Here is a 20,820-nt window from a genome sequence, read left to right as displayed (position 1 = left end):
GTGTGTGTGTGTGTGTGTGTGTGTGTTAAAATGCTCCAAGCAGTCAATAAAACATGGATCGTGTTTTATTTTGGGGTTCTGTTGCATCCTGAACGGACATCTGAGACGGATCAGAAGTTTAACGCCTGGATGCAGCTGAAGAACTTTTTTCACTGGAACCGGACCAGAAATTTGGCCCGTTTCCACATCACCTCCTAATACTTACACACTCTGATTACATCAAACATTTCAGCCGGATATGATGATGCAGACGCTGCATCTCCAAGAAAGAGTTATAAAAACTTTTAATATCCTTAATTGGATTTAAGAAAAATCACATTTTGACAATTTTTCTATTAGGCTTATTTAGTAAAACATTAAAAATACATAAAAATGTAAAGAAACAAATAATTAAATTCCTTTTTTCAATAGGAAAATAAACATTGCGTTCCCTAAGAACAATAACAGCGTTCCTGTAGAGAAGCAGCTGCAGCTGAAACATTTTTGTAATTCTTTCCGTCAGTCCAGTTCAGAGATCATCAGATGATTCTGGTTTTGATTTAGTGATCAATATTTGGACAGGAAAAGGTGTCTGATTGATGCAGAATTTGAAACGTGAAGCTAAAACTTCAGTTCTGGGAAAAACATTTTTACAAACAAAGAGGGATTTTTTTTTATTTCAATGCAAAATGTTTATATTTTCTGTGCCGTTTTAACCAGAATTACTTCAGCTGACATATTAATCAACCAAGAAGTTAAAGATTATTTCAATAATCGATTGGTCACGATTAATCTAACGTTTTACCAGGATGACCATAAAGTAAAGCAGCGTATTAATAAAGTGATATAATGACAGACAAGCCTGTGGTTATACATTAACATGAGCTGACCACCTTCAGGTCAAAGGTTACGATTTTATGCCCAGTTTTTCCACTTTTAGCTGCGTAACTCACTGCTACAGTTTGATTAGCATCTTTTAACTGACGATAGCTTCACTGCTTCAAAGTTTTTAGATTTTTTTTATCTAATTAAATCCAAATTCAAATTGTGACTTTGGTGAATTAAACAAAAAAACAATAAAACTCCCTTTAATATTTCTTTGATTTTTTTGTTTTCACACCCATGTTAGCATGTTAGCTAAGACCTACGGGAAAATGATGATGTGTTAGCTTAGGTAATGCACTAAAAACCACAGCAAGTCAACCATGTTTGATCTACATAGAGAAGTTTGTTTGGATTTTGTTGATTATATTTTCTATATATAACAAAGAAAACCACTGAATGTTTTTCTTTTGTGTTTAGATCCAGCAGTGCTACTGCCACCTACAGGCCTGGAGTAGGAAGCTCAGAATGTTTTTTAAATTCTCTAATTTCTGCTTCCAATCTGGATAGATAATATTCCTAGAATTATAGAAAAACCTGGACCTGTTTGCATGGGAAAGTAGCAGTGAAATATATCTGCTCATCAACAAATTAGCGAAAAAATTGGCTGATTTCACCTCTACTTGACATTTCTAGATGCTTTTATTAAACTCAGACAGGTTCAGTAATCAGTTCCACTAATGAATAAAAAGGTTGCTTAAAAGAAATGACTCCTGATCAAATGTTAAAGTGTCAGTAAAAGGGCAGAGATCTGCTTCTTCCATCCATAAATGTGGTAAGAAGTGAAACAGTTCATGCAGTGGGAGGCAGATGGGAGTCCAAATGGAGAGTTTGACTCCTCTTGGTTTCCCACCGTTTCTCATTAACGCCTCCCTCCCACACAAACACAGAGAGGACGTACGCGGAGAGTCCGGAGCGGTGCGGAGGGAATCGGGCCGGCTAGCTTCTATAATTAGAGGAGCGTTCAGGAGCCGCACTGCTGAGCTGCTGAATGTTTAATGCCTGCCTGCGGGCGATTCGGTGGCTGAGAGCAAACCTCTCCACACACAGGATGAAGCCGGAGCAGCACAAGGTCTCTGCACATGCATGGAGTTACAGGACCAATCGGATTAATCACGGTCATTTAAATAGTCGATTGGTCGTCAAATGGAGAATACAGACCCAAAAAAAATGATTTGCTGACAGAGCACAAATTTATATGACATATAAACATTTTGGATTTAGAATAAAAAATAAAAACCTTCTTTATCATATCAATACAGTCGTGCACTGTATTGATATGAAGTCGAGCAGAATGCCTGAGCTTTTCACATGCTGATGTTAGAAGGATTTCTTAGCTGCAGATGCATCCTTTGCTACAGATAATCGAGCCTATTGCCGTTATTGTTTTTAAGGCAATGTAATGTTTGAATTATTTGCATCTCTTAATGTGTTTCTAATATTGTCTAAACAGCCAAACAGTGGTTTAATCAGAGGAAAGTTCAGTAAACCATTAGTTTGCATTTACCGTAGTTTATATTAGTTACATTTTAACACATCTGCTTGTTTTCCTTTATGGGAGTAACAAACGATACTGATCAAACTGAAGAAGAAAAACCTTTAGGAAATAATTTTTCATCGTTTCATCTTCTACATCAACAGATCCAGTTGGGTCTGAAGATCTTTACAGCCAGTGAATTACAGCTGACTCCTGATTTCAGCGGCTCCACCTCAAGCAGACGCCACAGAGGAGATGTGTCATCATGATGACAAGCCGTTCATCATCAGATGATATCTGGAAACCAAACCAGTTCCCATCTGCAGCTGAATGCATGAAGCTTTTCCTCCAGGCTGCAGGAAACATGTCAACCCGTTACAGAAACAAAAACAGGAGGAGTAAACAGAACATTTCTGAGTTTGAAATGTTGAAAATTTGCTTGACAGAACATAAAACTTTGAGATTAATCTCAGGAATTGTCTAGAAAAACTTTTACATTTCTCAGATGTTTAATAGAAGCATTCAAAAAAAAATTTTTTTAAGATTTTCTAGAAAAAGAAAATTTTATTTCGAAAGTCAAACATTTTCTAGAAAAAAACTCAGAAAATTTGAGTTTTACTGGAAATTTACTGGAAAAAAACTTCAAAATTTCTGAGTTTTGAACGTCCTGGACATTTGGAGATTAATATCAGAAATGTTCTTAAAAAACAAGGACATTTTGCTACAAAGAAGCTAAAATTTTGAGGATTAATTTTAGAAATTTTATATATTTATGAAAGTGAAAAACTCTGAGTTCAAAAGTCAGAAATATGCAAGAAATAACATGAAAATTTTGAGATCATTCTCAAAAATCTTCAGATCTTGATTTTCAAGAAAAACAAGAAAATGTATGAGTTTGAAAGTCAGACATTTTATGGAAGAAAAAAAAAATTCGGAATTTTTTTGCTTTTCAAGCTCAGAAAAGTCCAAATTGTTTTCTAGAAAATTTCCGACGTCAATCTCTGAATTTCTGAGTTTCTTTGTATTGATATTTTTTCTTACAATGGCCGTCGGAGCTCCCGCCCTGAGGTGAATGACAGGATTTTAACTCGTCCTGGATGAATTAACCTGTGAATGTTGGAGTCAGACACTCAGCTGCTTTGTTGCTGAACCTAACGGCCAACATGGACACGTTCCTCCTCTGCTCTGATGGAGCTAACGGGATTATGACCGAAATCCGCCCCTCGTCTCGGTTTATCGGGGTAATTCTGACATGAGCGGGGATGTTTAAATCCACGGGGTTCCTGCAGCGGTACTTACCCCCCCGGCAGCGGATGTCTTCCTCTGCAGAAGCTGAGCGGCGATGCCGCGGTTCAACCCCGCGGTGGCTCCAGCTGTCCTCGAAGGCCCGGGCCGGCTCTGCGCTCCGTGGCTCCGGGGCTCCGGGGTTTCCTGCTGGGTGGAGGCGGCCTCTGGTCCTCCTGCGCTCCGGCTGCGCCGCGGTAAAACTCCGGGATATTATCGCTGCCGCTCGCTTCGTTCCGCGCCGCGTCGCGTCGCTCACTGCCGCTCCGCCGCCCTGCGACGTCGAAGGAGGAAAACCCTGACCATGACGTCACCCCGTCAGCTGTACGGAAACCCCACCCTGTGACGTCATACCCGTCCAACTGAACGTTACTTATATAAAACAGCCGATCAGAATACAGTAAAACAAATATGGACAGGAAATGCATTAAAAATGACCAATTTTTGCTTCCTATTGGTAAAACGAATGCTTAACGTACACAATAATAATACACTATAGCTACATGGTGTTAGATCATTAATTTAACTATAAAGACATTAAATAGAATAATAACCTAGCTAAACACCAGCTGTAAAATTGTAAGTATAAGGAATAAATACAGGAATAGTAATTATTCATCACGTCAATTTGTCCTAAAAATTTTACGTCTCCATTTTTTCTGCAGAAAAAATTAATTTTTAAGTATTTTCAAGCATAATGTTTATAGTAACTGAACATTTAAGAAAAAACTATAACCAATAATACATGACTTGTGCTTTAATATTTTTTTTCATCTGTGATTCAACATTGACTTTCTTTAAAACTAAACAGATTTCTGCATTTTTGTGGTTAATAAGATGAGGAGTTAATTTAAAGTTTGAACTGTTGTGACCCGTTGCCGTGGCGTCTGGTGTAACCTGCACAGCACGAGTCTAAACAAATTATTCAATCATGACAACATGCTTAACTTTTAGAAATGTTGACGACTTACACAAGCTGTATCTTATTTTATGTTTGTTCCATTCAGCCTGGTTTAGTTTAATATTCGACCCATTTCTACATTTAGGCTCCAGTTCCAAAATAAAAGCTTTTAGGATTATTTTTAAAAAATGTTTTAATGTTCCAAATTGTTAAAGGTGTTCTGTATAACAATCCACTAAGAGTTTCAGGTGTTGTATCCCATTTTACTTGCAAACATCTCGTAGGTATGGAGGAGGAAAGGACCTGGACCGGAACCAGTTCCAGAGCCCAGAACAAAATAAAATATTAAAGCATGTTGTGGTATATTTATGGCGACACCTCAGCCTCTGAATGTTTGTTTTAAAACGTTTGGCTCCATGTTGCACATTATTTTAATTCATAACAATAAATCAATGCTCTGATGAACTTCTGAGTTTGATTGTAAACAAATTTATTCACAAAAAACTAAATATTTGATGTTTTGCTCAGCAGAGGAGAAATATTTCTAAAACATTTGATCTGCTTTTTTATCTTCAGGTGTATAAAATGTGTGAATGTTTCGTGTCTAATTAGTTCCCTGATGCTGCCTTTTTTAATTTGTGACCATTTCATCTGAACGACATCCTAAAAACCATTCATGTAAATTAAATCAGGCATTTTAATCTCAGCTGCCATTTGTTTCTCACAGTAAGAAGCAGGAAATGCTTTTGTGTCTGATTTCCAGGGAAGTCATTACAAACAGCTAATGGAGAGTGACTTTCAGTTTGAGGGAAGATTTTTAATGGATCTTTAGAATGAAGATCAAATCTTCTGTAACAGTTTCAAAAACTACACAAAGCTTCAGATCCAGATCTGACATTTAGCCCTGCAGCAGTTTGTTTTTGCTGCTTGATGTCGGAACAAAGAGGAAACGTTTATCGTTTGGACTGGAGCCAGAGTGACGTCACGTCCCGACAGTTTGAGATTAAACAAATCTGATAATCAAAACTGAAATTAAACGGCTATAAACACAACGAAGGCAAATAACCTTTTATTTGTTCAAACCCAGAAACACAAACAACCTTAAAAACAAAACAAACATAAACAGACTTCATTTGGGACTCTATTTTTATTCTTCTGAAAACAAGATGAAACTATTTAAGTTATGTTTAATAAATTAAAAATGTTTTTCAGTAACTCTGTAATGAGTCAAACATTACATAGATTAATTACACAAACTACAACCCACATCGATTTGTCTTTTAATCATTTCAGACAGGAACGAAGGTTTAATAAAAATAGTTTAATCTCCGTTAAAAGGTTTGTTTCTAACAAATGAACTTTTGGGACATTTTAATTTTGTGAAAATGACTTTAGGATTTTATTTCAGTTTATTTGCTGCTTTTAAACAGTAAAATGTTTCTGTTGTCTTCACAAAAGCTCTATCAGTTTTCCTGGATATTTTTAATTGTCTGCAACATTTTAGATTAAAACCCAAAAACTGGCTGCAGCAGCCAGCAGCCAGTTTTCTTCTTTCGTCACGTCACAACACGAAGCGACAGCGTTACAATTAGCAAAGAGTCAACAAACTGATTAGAAGAAAAAACAAAAGCATTTTAGCAGCTTTTCCTGTGAAACCATGTCAGATTATTATTCCAACTTATCTGGTTATATATATAACAAAGTATTACCAGGTATTTTTGGACCAGTTTCTAGTGGAAATAGATAAAAATAGATAGAAAGTTCTGGTTCCAGCAGCAGACTGTTGCCCTCATTCATATTAAGGAATTATTGAATAAAATAATCCATTTCTTGCTCAACAGTAATCTGCAAATTTTGTCTTATTTCATATGTAGTAAGATATTTGCACTAAAAACTAGACCACATACTAAAGGTTTTGTGTTTTCTGCAGTGCTTCAACACTCTGACCTTTAACATTAAAGAGTCGTTTCCTAATTAGGCATAATTACATAACATTTGATTCTGACATATTAAGCCACTGGATCCATAAGCATTCTTCACTGCCCGTTTCTAAAACTTGTTTTATTTTGATTAAAAGTTTAATGCAGGTTTTTAATGTGCATTCATGTGTCACAGTTTCATCTGTGAAACACGAACATCAATAAAGAAGACAACATTTCAGCTTCGACTCTTTCAGTTTGAGTCTGAAGTCAAACAGAACCAGGACAACAGGACATTTCTACAGACTCTGGGAATTAAATCTGTAGCTAAAATGGAGAAAAATAACCAACTAAAACTTCAGTTTCCAGACAAAATGGAAAGAAAGCACAAAGACAGAAGATGTGATGATTGTAGAAAAGCAGGAGGTTTATTGGAGGTTAGCTGGTTCATTCATAATCTACTGGGGATAAAAATGTACTTTAAGACGGAGCCTAACAGCACAGTGAGTTCAGTCTACCCTCCGTTTGATCACCTCTGTGGGCGCGAAGCAGCTCGGCCTTCAACCAGCTGCAAGACAAGAGGGAGCAGGGGGAGACAAGGTTCTGGTGAATGAACGGCAAAACTGAAATACTGGCACATCTTTTAGTCTCAGTCCATTTAGTCTGATGGTTACATTCAGGAAGAGTAAACTAAACATTCACAGCTTTCTGAGGAACAAACAACACAGGACAGAGAGACAGAACCATCAGCTGAAAAAGTACAAGAATCAGGAAATTTCAAACATCTAATGCAGGGGTTTCAAACTCCAGGCCTCGAGGGCCGCAGTCCTGCAGTTTTTAGATGAGCCACAGGTACAAAACACTGGAATCAAACGGCTTAATGACCTCCACCTTGTGTAGATCAGTTCTCCAGAACCTTAATTATTCTATTCAGGTGCAGCAGAAGCACATCTAAAAGTTGCAGGACTGGAGTTTGAGACCCCTGATCTAATGTCACAAACTAGAGGAAACCAGGTTTCAACCTGAGCAACAGGCCTCTGAAAATACAATATTCAACATTTATCACCAGACTGCATGAAAAACAAAGTGACAAAGTGCTTTACATTTCAACAGATCTCATTAAATTAAGTTTTTATGACCAGAAAGAAACTGGAAAAACTTATCAATGAGCCGACTAATCACTGGACAAAGGAACCAAGAGGAGGGAACCAAGAGGAGGGAACCGGGCGGAGGGAACCAAGAGGAGGGAACCGGGCGGAGGGAACCAAGAGGAGGGAACCAAGAGGAGGGAACCAAGAGGAGGGAACCAGGCGGAGGGAACCAAGAGGAGGGAACCAGGCGGAGGGAACCAAGAGGAGGGAACCAGGCGGAGGGAACCAAGAGGAGGGAACCAGGCAGAGGGAACCAAGAGGAGGGAACCAGGCAGAGGGAACCAAGAGGAGGGAACCAGGCGGAGGGAACCAGGCGGAGGGAACCAGGCGGAGGGAACCAAGAGGAGGGAACCAGGCAGAGGGAACCAGGTGGAGGGAACCAGGCGGAGGGAACCAAGAGGAGGGAACCAAGAGGAGGGAACCAAGAGGAGGGAACCAAGAGGAGGGAACCAAGAGGAGGGAACCAGGCGGAGGGAACCAGGCGGAGGGAACCAGGCGGAGGGAACCAGGAGGAGGGAACCAGGCGGAGGGAACCAAGAGGAGGGAACCAAGAGGAGGGAACCAGGCGGAGGGAACCAGGCGGAGGGAACCAGGCGGAGGGAACCAGGCGGAGGGAACCAAGAGGAGGGAACCAGGCAGAGGGAACCAGGTGGAGGGAACCAGGCAGAGGGAACCAGGCAGAGGGAACCAAGAGGAGGGAACCAGGCAGAGGGAACCAGGCGGAGGGAACCCTCCGGAGGGTTCCCTCCAGCCTCCCCACAGGTGGAGGGAACCCTGAATCCCCAAACCAACAGCTGAAAGCCGTCTGGACGGTTATTGACTGTATTTTGGGAACGTTCAGGTTTTGTAATCAGACATGTATCTTCTATATTTAGAAATGCAGAAGAAAAAGCAAATATGAAAGTGGCTCTTGGCATTTAAATTTGGCAACAGACAAGAAAATTATCACAGCTGGAAATACACAACAGATCCATCCATTCATCCATTCATTTAGATGAATGAATGCGATCCAGTAAAACTTCATTTTGCCTTCAGCTGCAGGTTTTGCGATAGAGAAGGCCAGTGGGTCAGGCTTTCTACCTCCTCACTGCTGTTTTACATCAAACCAACAGAGTTTTGTCTGTCTGCCATATGGAAGACCAGGTGCTGCTTTGGTCTCCATTCTGCTGCTGCCAGGTTTCAGATACAAACATGAGTCCTTCGGGCAAACACGGGTAAACGAAGCTCTACTTTTGACACAGAAGGTGACAAATTGAGTTTCTGTAACAGGAGGAGAGAATAAAAGCTGTATAAAAACAGGAATGAGTTGGTTCCAAAGAAACTCTGCAGCACCAACAGCAGGAAAACAACAGACTGTACAAACTCATGTGACACCGTGTTACAGGAAATTTCTGCTGAAAACATTACTCTGTCCATTTCCCAGAAAAAAGAAAACAAGGTTCTGATTGATTTTACCAATTAACGCGTCCATAAAAGCTCCTTTCTAATGCACAGAGAGGTCATGAGAGGGCGGCAGCAGCAGATGGTTGAACTAATGGATAAACAAATGAGAGGACAGGATTCACTTCTCCAGGCACCGAGACTCAAACATAAAACTGATCCCAACTCAGAGTTCTGGCTTAAAAACTAAGAAAACTGCAAAACCAGAGACACAACTCCTGAGAAACGATGCAAATATTACCGAACTAAACGATTGGTAAAATAAAAACTGCAGCCTGTCGGCAACATTTTAACTCTTATGTCAGTTTTAGGGTTGAAACCAACAATTATTCCACTAATTGAATATTCTGAAGATTAAATCAGATAAAAATAACTGGCACAGTCTCAACTTTTCTCTTCTTTGTATCCAACCATTTAAACCTTTTTTATACGATGTTAGAAATACAATAAAAGATGCAAACAAACAATTAATTTTTTTAAAATAAGGAAATAAACATTTATGATCTAAAACTCAGTAACAGCATTTTGCTTCAGTTAACGATTAATAAATTAGTAAAGCAGCTCAGGATCATTTCAATAATGAATTCATCACAAGTCGATTGTTTCAGCTGATTTATTTCACACCTGATTCTGATTCCTGAAACTTCTAGAAGATTCATTAATTATGGGATCAGTGAAACGGCGATGTGCATGATGAGACGAATGTCTTCCACACGGAAAAACTGGCTTGATGTAATCAGAATATTCATCATGCAGATCAGAGGTTCTCATACCGTTTATCTCCTACCAGTCAACATAACTATTACAGCTGCTTATCCTACTCAGCCAATAAAATCAGAGCTTCTATGGAGGCAGAAACAGCAGCAGCCGATTTTATAACATTCTTCACCATTTATCTTTTAGGATCTTAAAAAATCTCCAGACCTCACACATCGAGACGGGAACTATGATCATCCACAGCTGGAAAATAGATAAATCTTATTTCAGGGAAGGTGAAGTTATAGGAGAAGAAGAAGGATCCACAAAAAACAAAAAGGCCCAAAAAGAAAAAGGGAACGTTAAAGAGTCCAGCAACGAAGGTCAACACTGGAGGAATGTTTTCTATGTTCAGATCAGCTAAATGTCATAATTCAGTCACACTTTCAACAGGTTGTCACCATGGAGACGAGCGTAAGACTGGCTTATTAAGCTCCTACTTTCCTTGTTTATATTCCAACGTTAATTTTCTTGCCGTTCTCTTGTAATCTCCACCAAGGAGGGGAAAGAAGAGGGAGGAAGAGAAGAGTTAAATAAAGAAGACGTGGTCTTTACAGGCGGTGGCGCGGGCCGGGGCGGCGGAGAAGGCGGCCACGATGGAGGCGAACACCACGCCGGGGCTCTGGGAGGCGTCCACCGCCGTGTGCAGGCCCCGGGCGCTGTAGTACTGCACCAGGGGGGACGTCTGCCGGTGGTAGGCGTCCAGGCGGGAGCGGAGCGTCGTCTCGTTGTCGTCGCTGCGGCGGATCAGCGGCTCGCCAGTCACCTGGGTGGAGGAGCAGAAACATCAGGATGAGGGGACCTGTTGTACTTCCTGGAAACAAGATCAGATAACTAAAACAAACAGAAGAAAAACTGGAAAAACATTTTGTTAATAAAAATGGAAATTAATGGGGAAAAAAAACTATAACTGGAACAATACAGAGAGCTTATAAAACTAAAACATAATGAAATTATAGTTATAATATCCTTTGTTTTTGTGTTTATGAATCTATTAGCCTTTTGAACTGATGTGAAATTGATTCTTCCTCCTCAAACGTTTCACATCAGCAAATTACAGCTCTTCCTTCTCATCCTGTTGGCGCTAAGCTAGTCCGCAAAATGGCGACAGCAAAAGTTTGGAGAAAACGCCAGTATTTGTTATCCAATCCATGGATAGATAATCACAATATATATATGCACAATATATATCACAATATATAATCACAATTCAGTTTTAGGTGCAGAATACAAAAAAGTCAAAATACGTAAAATCTAGAACTAATAAATGCAAATATTTCATTAATAACTAGCAAACAAACTCAAAACTAATTTACGCTAACCAAATTAGAACATTTAAAACCTGTTCATGACGTTTTAGCACAAAATCAGTCTTAGAAAAGGAGATTTTATTCTGCTACTGGCCACTCCCCACAACTCAACGTTTACACCGGCCTGTGAAAAAGGTTACAAACAGAATCTTTGAAAAGCAGAAGTGGAGCCTCCTGCACAACCAGCAAGAATGCAGCAAGTGGGTTCTGAATGGTAAGTCAACAAAACACTTTTGTTTTCCAGCACAGTGGTGACATGGAAACAGCTCAAAAAACATGAAGTTAATGCCAAAAAACAGCCAGGTGTTTTTTTTTTTTTCTTAAAATCACTTGGGCTTTAAAAAAAACAAAAAACAACTCAAATCTAACAACAAAAGTGTTCAAAATGTGAGTTTTGTGTAACAGGTTCCCTTTAATTCCTGCATGTTGCAGCCTGAGCTGGAGGCAGGAAGCAGGAAATGATCACAGAAATAAACAGAAGCACCGAGATTTTGAGTCAACACACACCGACAAGTTCTGACAGTAAACCAAACAAACTGCAAGAAATTCCCAACATGCAACGTTTCCGTGTTAAAGCTGTGAACGCTTATAATTACAGGAACATTTTGGACCATTTATTCAGAGGCTGAAGAATGAAAACATTTAAATCAAATAAATCTAATTTGACTCTGTTGGTCATTCTAGATTTAGGAGGAAATATTTTAGGAAATATTTCTAATCCTTTGAATTTCATAAAAATGACGTGTTATTATTACTAAATCATTATACGAAGATGTTCAACAGCTTCAGATTTTATTAAAACGAAAAGAGAAAAGTTGGTAAACAGGAAATGACATCAGGGAAGCAGCTTCAGCAGTAACTGGAGTCCTGGATGTGTTTAATGTTAACATAAAAAAATACTCATGCAGAAAATTCAGATTCACTTCACACTTTTAGAGATTTGTTGTAAAAGCTCAAAAAATAATCAATGAGAATAATATCACTTAATCAAGTCCTTTCTAACATTCGGCACTAGAAAACACGTAAAAATCCTAAAACTGAATGTTTAAAGTTTTAAAAATGTTTAAGAAAATAAATACATCTATGTATGATTGAATAGTTTTTCAGGGTTTGGACATTAGAAATTCAAATGAATGTTTAACGATTAAATTCTGATATTTAAAGTCACAATTTGATTCAGAAGTGATTTTTCATTCAGAGACCAAAGTTTCTATTCAAACGATTTAGAAATAATGTGAGACGATGAAAACAACTAGGATATTTATTTTAAACAATTCTATAATATGGAAGCCCAGGGGCGTGCTCCGGTGGCATAGAGGGTAGCGCGCCCCACGTTTGGAGGCCCTCAGTCCTCGTCGCGGGTTCGATTCCCGGACCAGACGACATTTGCTGCATGTCTTCCCCCCTTTCCTGTCAGCCCACCATGAAAAAAGGGACACTAGAGCCCACAAAAAAGACCCACTGGTGGGGGAAAAATACAAAAAAATAAATAAAATAATATGGAAGCCCATTTCCACCACTCTGGTAAAAAGAGGAAAATCTCCTTCTATTGAGATGCAGACACAACCCTGAACCCTGAGGCTCTAAAAGTTTCTCCATAACGAAGCCATTCTGGTGCAGATCCAGTTCTGGCAGAACTTTTGCTGTCTGAGAGCCATTCTTACATCTGCCATTCTAAAAAGGTCAGCGGATGTTACAAAATAAAAATCCTGCTCCACCAGCAGCCAGTCCTGCCCACCTAGATGGAGACGCAACAGCTTTTCAGACTGAAACTGGGCCACAGCTTTCTGAAAAAACAAAACGTGTCTGACAGTGAAAAGCGGTTAGATACTGAAAAGCATCTCAACTCTGACCCAATTCCAGCCTGAGGGTCACTCAGGTGGGCGGCGGGTTGCTCAGAGCGTTTTCCCCCCAGCAGGCCGGAGCAGAAACTACTTACATCATCCTTCATGTGCTGTTTGGGGGGGTTGAACTCCTCGTGGTAGGAGCGGCCGCTGGGCTGGTGGATCAGCCTGAGGAAGCAGAGAGCGGGTCAGTGAGTCACTGTCCTTTCACTTCCCACACCAAGTCCTACTTGGCCCTGCCAGGCAGTGGGAGGCCCCGTCCCGTTGCGACACGACGCCCGCAGACACATGACTGCGTTAAACCGAGGTCACGTCGGGTGTGATGCAGTCGAGACGGCAACTAAACATTTCACAACACGCTGCAGGTCGATCTGCTGTGCCTCAGACCAGAGAGCATCGACTTCACCACAAATCTTCCCCAACGTAGGCGGAGCTGGAAACTTGATTCACTCAGTTGGTTATTAAAATGGGGGCTGCACAGTTGGTAGCACTGCTGCCTTGCAGCTAGAAGGCCCTGGGTTCGATTCCCGGCCCAGGAGAATGGAGTTTGCATGCTGGGTTCTCTGGCAGCAGCACCTCCTGACCCCAACAAGGGTGTTAGAAAATGGATGGATGGTTATGAAAATGATACCAACTCAACAGGCCGATACACTGCAGACCTGAACATTCAGAGCCACATAAAGACAGTTACAAAGTCAGCCTTCCATCACCTGAAAAACATTTTCCCACTAAAACCAGGAAGATGGAGCTCATCCCCAGTTCTAAAGTCCTTCCACCGACTCTCTGGAGCTCAGACTGTAAAATCCTTCTGCTGGTTTAAAAATCACTTAACAATTAATCACCAAAACACATTAAAGAACCAAACATGGAGAAGCAGCTTTCAGCTTCTATGCACCTCAAATCTGGAACAAACTTCCAGAAAACTGCAAAAGAGCTGAAACAGAGTAACTTTAAATGAAGTCTAAACCCATCTGATTAGAGTTCTCTGTGATCATTAGTAACTGGATCATTGATCAGTATTATATGATGAGTATTGACGATTTTGATGATGGCATTTAATAAAATGTAATGTTTGATTGTTTCATAATTGGTGACTCATGTTTTTATGATCTAAAGCACTTTGAACCACCTTGATGATGAAATGTATTATATAACTTATGTACATTTCTGGAGGGGGATTTTTTAAAATCTAGATTCTACAAAAACAAGACCTGGGTTAATGTTTCATCTTAAGCACTATGAAAATAAATGTAGAAACATCTTTAATAAACGAGGATTACTTTATTTTGCACTAAAGACTATCTTTCAGTTGTCTGTTATTGTGGCCAATTTTGCTTTATTTTAGAATAGTGGACAGGGGCCACAATTAGTCACCAGGCCGCACTTTGGATATGCCCTACAAATCCATTTTCTAGAGAAACAACTATAAAGACAGACAGCACCAACAAATGAATCACAAAAATGTGTTTTTACAGTTTTAAAGCAGATATTTCGGTACCTGCTCTCCAGATTTGGCCCTGCAGTACTTTCTGAAACCACCAGAGGGCAACAGTCATAATGTTTATAAGGAGAATTCTGGTTTTTGAGGACAAATAAAATGCAGAGAATTTTTTACAAAATCACAATTTGATTCTGATTTTTGGGACCGGGATTCAATTTAAAATCCTCTTTAAGAATTTGTAGGTGTAATCTGTTCTTGTTTACAGAACAGACAAGAAAAACAACAATGTGATCCACAACTCTGAAAACCCTTAAATGATGAAATATGCAAAACCTCTACGTTAAGGACTTTAAAGGACATTATTTATTTAAACTCACTTTTCAGTTCAGCAATTTTGCAAAACTTCCTTCAACTATTCTTTCAGCTCCGATTCATCCTAAAGCCATGAACAGTCCAATTAACAACACCGTACTTAACGAGAGAAAACTTTGGTAAGACTTAGAAGGTCGACATAACAACCTGAAAGTGAGGTGCTTTTAAACTCCAGCCCATTTCTGAGGTAAACACTTCAGTAAAGATCCGTTGTAAGACCTTCCTGCTGCAGGACGCGCCAACACCTTCAGGCCACCTTCTGTTAATTGCATGATTTCACGCTCCACTTGTTTCCAGCATTATCACTCTGTTCCAGACTCCCCTGAATCAATCTGCCGACCCGAGCGGGATTACGACGCAGACAGCATGAGGATCATCAGAAGACTCTGGAGCTCCACCTGCTGGTGGAGGAAAACCAAGTGGACCAGGACAGTTGGGGGTCAACCTTGTGGATTTATTGACTGTTCGGTGCTCTCTTTCCTATTTGGACCCACAGTTTGCCAAGAACAGTGGTTCCCACATTAAAGGTCACAAGTTATTCTTCCTTCAACAGATTAGAACAGGGCAATACAAAACATCTTCATAACATTTTTAACAAAATCATTCTTGGATAAAGAGATTTTAGTCTCTGAATAAAAATGATTATACAACCGTACACTTTTGAAAAGCAGAAGTGGAGCCTCCTGCACAACCAACAAGAATGTAGCAAGTAGTCTCTGGATGATAAGTCAAAAACAAATCACTTGCTTTTTCCAGCAGCCATTGTACAGCAGATACCATGTGACCGCACATCGGCAGTTCAACTACGTCTCTTTATTCTAAAAAGGGGGCACATTATGCAAATGTAACATTTGGCACATTTTTGTACTTCCATTTGGGTTTCTGCCACTTCCAAAAAAAACTGGCAACAACTGAATGTTTTTTGATGTCTGGAAAATTAAATCATTTCAAAATTGTCCCTGAATGTAACGTCACAAATCAGTAGAGCTGAGCTCCAGTTTGATCAGCTGGTTCTCCCGCTGTCTGCACTCTACAATGGCTGCTGGAAAAGATTTTTGTTGTTGACTTGCCATCCGGAAACTACTTGCTGCATTCTTGTTGGATGTGCAGTAGGCTCTACAAACACTTTTCAGAACTGTACGGTTGTATAATAGCACATCTGTTTGCAACCATTTTCAGGTGCGAGTGCAAACGTTGAGTTGGGGGCGTGACCAGGATTTAAAGTGACGGAGGCCCTAAAACAGCTTGAAACAGGCAGGACTGATGAGACTGAACTGTCATCCAAGAATAATTTTGTGCAAGACGTAAATACTGTGTTTTATACAGCAAGTCCGAACCTGTTTGAGGAATTTCAGTAGGTCTCCTTCAAATGATACCTAATGGCTACAGGCGAGTGTTAGATGGACCAATAGATCAGCGCTCTGGCTTCAGGCTCAGCTCCTACACCCAGACCAATTTACAATAACTACTTCAAAAGAGAAAACTGCAGTCAGAAATGAATGAGGCTGTTAGATGTTAGCAGGCAGAACAGATTTTACTGGATTTTCAACTTTGCTGCACTTCTGATAGCGCTGGTCTAGATTAATCTGATGCTCTGCAGTTCAGTGCAGCACAGAGAGACACATGGACTCTATTCTGAGATCAGGGTTGAGAACACCTTTAATATTTACTGACCCATCTGACTGCAGACGGAAAACTTAGAAATGTATCCATCTTAGATACATTCTGACTGCCTTCACTGCAAACACACAAAATATTTGTGATGTCAGAACTACATTCTGGTGAATGAACACTTGAAATAAGACAAAGTTAACTTACAAGGAACATTTTACCAAGAAATAGGTTGTTTTAAGTAAATAATTTCCTAATGTTGATGAAAAAGTTGTACTTTCACTGACAGATTATTTCACCAACAACATGGGAAAAATATCTTGTTGTAAGTAAAATAACCCCCATTAATGAAAACAGAATTTTCCATATGATCCAAACACTGTACAGTGGTTAAATTAACACTAAATTAAAGTGTGGCTAGATGAGATCTAACTGGCTTCCCATCCAGGCTAATGTTGATAAACTGTCATAAAATAATTTATTGCCAAAACGCAGGATGATATTTATTGTTCAGAAACGTTATTCCATGAGTTTTGAGGAAACAGAAGCAGAGCTGTTCCCACCAACAATGTGATTGATTAACAGCCCAAAGGCGACACCTAGTGGTCAAATCTGCATCCTGCACAGCATTTCCAGTCAGTTTACTGGAACAACTTTTAACTGCAGCTTCACAACAAAACGTTCAAAAAGAAAATATTTTCAGGATCAAGTTTCTGCTTTGCCGTTTCTGTTTAAACTCATCCTGGTTTATCCCTGAACCCAGCAGGTTTCAGCACCAGACCAACTCAGACACGTCGTGACTGCAGCTCCGGTTTCCTGTGGCTCGGAGCCAAAGCGTTTATCCTTCAACTTCAATTCTGGCTGTGAATCAAAGGAGCGGCTCTCATTGAAAACATAAATCAGCTTTCAGTTCCGGCTTCCAGTCAAACTGAGTCACTTCTGAACGATATTCATTCGTTCGTTCGTTTCGCCGCAGCTCCTACCTGCCGCAGATCCGGCGAACCAGCAGGGAGTCGTCCACGGAGAACTCGATCACAGAGTCCAGCTTCTCGTCCCTTTTGTCCAACAAGTCGTCCAGCTGGAGGACAAACAGCACAGAGGACGTTCAGCTTTATTGTTCGTCTTCATAAATACATGAACCCAGAAGTTAGATTATCAACCTGATGAATAAAATATGAGGAATAAAAGTTGTTGCAAACCATTTCTGCTTGTTTGACCGTTCGGGGAAAGCCGTCCAGCAGGAAGCCGTTCCTGCAGGCCTTCGTGTCCAAGTTCTTCTCTATGAGCTCCACCACCATCTCATCACTGACCTGCAAGGAAAAAAAAACAAAACGCTCAACAACAGATAACATAACAAATATAATAACAAAACTGACAAAAACAAGAGGTTGACTGCTTTGGTCAAATGTAAAAAAAACCTGCAGAAAATTTACCTTCAAATGATTCAGAAAGTGCCATTATGAATACTAAATATAATGCAAAAATAAACAATAGAACTAGACTGAACAGATCTGCCCTTATGGCTCAGGCACAGAACTGATACCCTGCGACCGATACAGATATTAATATCAAATTGATGCATTGCCAGTAAAAAGTTCTCACTAAAACAATATTTTACTCAAATTTCCCACCAAACTAGATTAGAAAATATCTTAAAATGTCAAGTTAGACAATATGTCAACGTTCTTGCTTTACTTTTTGAAAACACATGTTGCTCAGATATTCATAGTCAGGTTGTTGATCTTTTTCTTTGAGGGAACAATGACAGCAGGAATGTTTTACCAGCTTGCCGGAGTCCATGGTCTCCTTCAGCCTCCTGCCGAGCTCAGAGCCTGAAGCCACCATGGCCCTCAGCATGTCTCCTGTGGCCAGGTGGCAGACGCAGTACTTCTCCGCTAACCGGGGAGCCTGCAGCGACGACACACACACACACACACTTTCAACTTAAACTTACCAAAACAGATCTGTAAAAATGCAACTTTAAAAGAAACTCAGTCAACATTTAGATTCAGAATGGCGACAACGGAAAGATGCATTTCAATTTAATACGTTAGTTTATGGAACATTCTTGATGCACTTAAATATAGTTGCTTATTTTAAGTTAATAATTCTTTAATATTAGTGAAAAGGTTCTAGTTCCATTGGCAGATTATTTCACATAACATAATAATAAAATGTCTTGTTATAAGTGAAATAATTTGCTAGTGGAACTTTTTCAATCACTATTAAGGAATTACTGACTTAAAGCAAACTTCTATATCTGTCAGAAAAGTTACTGTAAGTTAGTTTTGTCTTATTTCAAGTGTTCTAAGGTATTTGCACTGGAAACAAGACAAAAATACTTTGTAAGATTTTGTATTTTTGCAGTGCAGCAAAATTAAATATCTCAACCTCTTTCTGCATAAAATAAGAAAATCCATTGTGATTAAGCAATATGGCATAAGATAAGATGATATTTTGTTGTGTATTTGAAATCTGTCTGTAGCAGTTTGAGTTGAAAAACTAACTTTCTCCTTGTGAATATTATAATTTCTTACTGATTTTATCTGTTCTTTGTGTTTTGAATTATTATTTTTTGTGCTTAGCTTTGTCACTTTATTTTTCTTTTGTCTTGTTTGTTATTGATGTTCAGCACTTTATCCAGCTGTTGCTGGCATTAAAGCGCTTTATAGATGAAGTTGATGATTATGAATTTACTTTGAAAGAATCAACAGTGAGTGATTTTTGCAGTGGGGAAAAGTTCAGATGGAGAAACGGAGACATTCCCAGGCGTTCCCAGGCCAGACAGGATATATAATCCCTAAAGTGAATTCTCTGTGTCTCCCCCAGGAATGTGGCTTAAAAAGCTCCAAACAGAGGCTTCTAGAGGCAGGGCTGCACGGTTTTAGAAACTTCAGTGATATTATCATTAGTTAGTATTTCTGTGCATTTTCTTCTGCCCACTCTTTCTCAGTGTTTCCATTATTCCATGACCTTTGACCTGTTTTTGTAATGTGACCATCTGCTGCAGTGAAACTGTCCAACAGGCTCAATGTTATATTAGCATGAAAGATGCAAATTCACAGGACTTGGAATATATTAGTCAACAGTCATTACACTCTGAACAGTCTTTTACAGTATGAAAATTTCACATACTGGTATTGCTTTGACAAAATATTGAGCCAGCATTATTCACTTCCAATTCATTTGTCCATTTCTTATTCCATCTTGAAATCGCTCTGAACAAAAACCAATAAATGTCTGTTCTTCTTCCACACCAGATCATCTGGTAAACTGGGTTAGATTTGCGATCAAAATAGCAACATTTGTTATATTTTCAGCTGCTGTGGTTCTCTTTCTCACTACTTTGCATCAAACAATCCAAACACTTTGAGCAACCGGTTCCCCTCCTCGCCTGCGGTGGCGCTGTAGCAAGAACTTCTGAAGGAAATGACCTTTCAGCGCAACTCCTTTCTTCACAAAATGTAAATAAAAATGGAGTGGCTTCAGATTTTAGCTGTTGTAGGATTTAACTTTAGTCTTTGGTGAAAGCCTATGAGCCATTTCTCCCGCGCTAGACTCACGCGTTTGTTTTGGTTGTATTTTCCCAGAATACCTTGCTCTGCTTCCTGGTTTTGGAGTGGTCACTAGTCCTTTGGTGTTTGCATATCCATTCGAGCCAGAGTTCCCTTCAACCGAACTGAGAACGTTTATAACATTATAAAACTCTGTATTCCTGAATATTTATAATCAATGCTGGATGAACATGTACATAAATTAATGTTGGAGTAATTTATTTATTAAAATGGAAACTAGAAGAAGCCTACAGCTGAAAGTCATTCAATTAACCAATGTCCTGATTACTTTAAAACAAACTGGCTGGTTTCCTGGTGTCAGTAAATATGTCCTGTCCTGCAAAATCTATGAAATTCCTGAAAAATTAAAATCAGGAAAAACTGGTTGGGAATTTTGATTTTAAGCAACAAATAAACAATTTATCTACAAAAAACGTAAAAATTAAGGAAGTAAAACATTTTATCGTTCTTGAGGTCAATGGATTTAGTCAGTGAGGCCCTCACTAAAATAAAACTGAAATTTCATTTTTAATCACAGAAGTTAATGACAAACTGATACAGTATTTAATGATAAAAGCAATAAAGGTTAAAGTTCTTATTAACTAGTTGCCGATCATGCGCACTTCACCTCTCTTTCCTCAAAGCTAACAGCTAATGTTAGCAGCCTTAGCTCATTGCGAGCCTCACCTGAGTCCCTTTCCCGGCTCCGGGAGGTCCAAGAAGGATGGCCCGGATGCCGTCCTGTACATCAGCTATCGCCTCCTTTAACTGCGCGCTGGGGGCCATGACAGCACCGGAGGGGGGACACCAAGCAGAAACTTTCCAGAAGTCTGTCGGTGCGGCGCTGCTGACACTTCAACCAAGTTGGCCAGAAAGAACGAACCACATCCTCCTTTTCA

The 20,820-nt window shown here is 39.6% G+C and overlaps 2 protein-coding genes across 3 annotated transcripts in view; both read right to left on the bottom strand.

Moving 5' to 3' along the window:
• rnf19b (ring finger protein 19B) overlaps positions 1-3,722 on the bottom strand; it is a 36,444-nt gene extending 32,722 nt beyond the window's left edge. The window contains exon 1 of the mRNA XM_044138203.1: positions 3,638-3,722. The gene's annotated coding sequence lies outside the window, so the exon portion shown is untranslated. The remainder of the gene's footprint in view (positions 1-3,637) is intronic.
• Positions 3,723-6,845: 3,123 nt separating this feature from the next.
• Positions 6,846-20,809, bottom strand: ak2 (adenylate kinase 2). Of its 2 annotated transcripts, XM_044137721.1 has the most exons (7): positions 20,609-20,808; positions 18,150-18,275; positions 17,567-17,677; positions 17,351-17,445; positions 13,039-13,111; positions 10,345-10,555; positions 6,846-7,010 (listed from the first exon to the last, which is right to left on the bottom strand). In XM_044137721.1, the coding sequence occupies exons 1-7, from the start codon at positions 20,705-20,707 to the stop codon at positions 7,003-7,005; spliced, it is 723 nt and encodes a 240-aa protein (XP_043993656.1). In that variant the 5' UTR covers positions 20,708-20,808; the 3' UTR covers positions 6,846-7,002. The 2 variants fall into 2 exon arrangements, with proteins under 2 accessions (XP_043993656.1, XP_043993655.1); XM_044137720.1 differs by lacking the exon at positions 6,846-7,010 and having other exon boundaries at positions 9,632-10,555; positions 20,609-20,809.
• Positions 20,810-20,820: the final 11 nt, after the last annotated feature.

Source organism: Gambusia affinis, linkage group LG14 (assembly GCF_019740435.1).
Source record: "Gambusia affinis linkage group LG14, SWU_Gaff_1.0, whole genome shotgun sequence".
Taxonomy (NCBI): Eukaryota; Metazoa; Chordata; class Actinopteri; order Cyprinodontiformes; family Poeciliidae; genus Gambusia; species Gambusia affinis.
This window is presented reverse-complemented; position numbering and strand designations above follow the sequence as displayed.

Bases quoted from the DNA above. Each gene is read 5' to 3' on its own strand.
- ak2 (XM_044137720.1), bottom strand. From the start codon at position 20,707: ATGGCCCCCAGCGCGCAGTTAAAGGAGGCGATAGCTGATGTACAGGAC. The intron at 17,678-18,149 runs GTAAAACATTCC...TTTTCCTTGCAG, and splicing joins CCATGGACTCCGGCAAGCTG to GTCAGTGATGAGATGGTGGT. The intron at 10,556-13,038 runs GTAAGTAGTTTC...TCCTCCACCCAG, and splicing joins AACAGCACATGAAGGATGAT to GTGACTGGCGAGCCGCTGAT.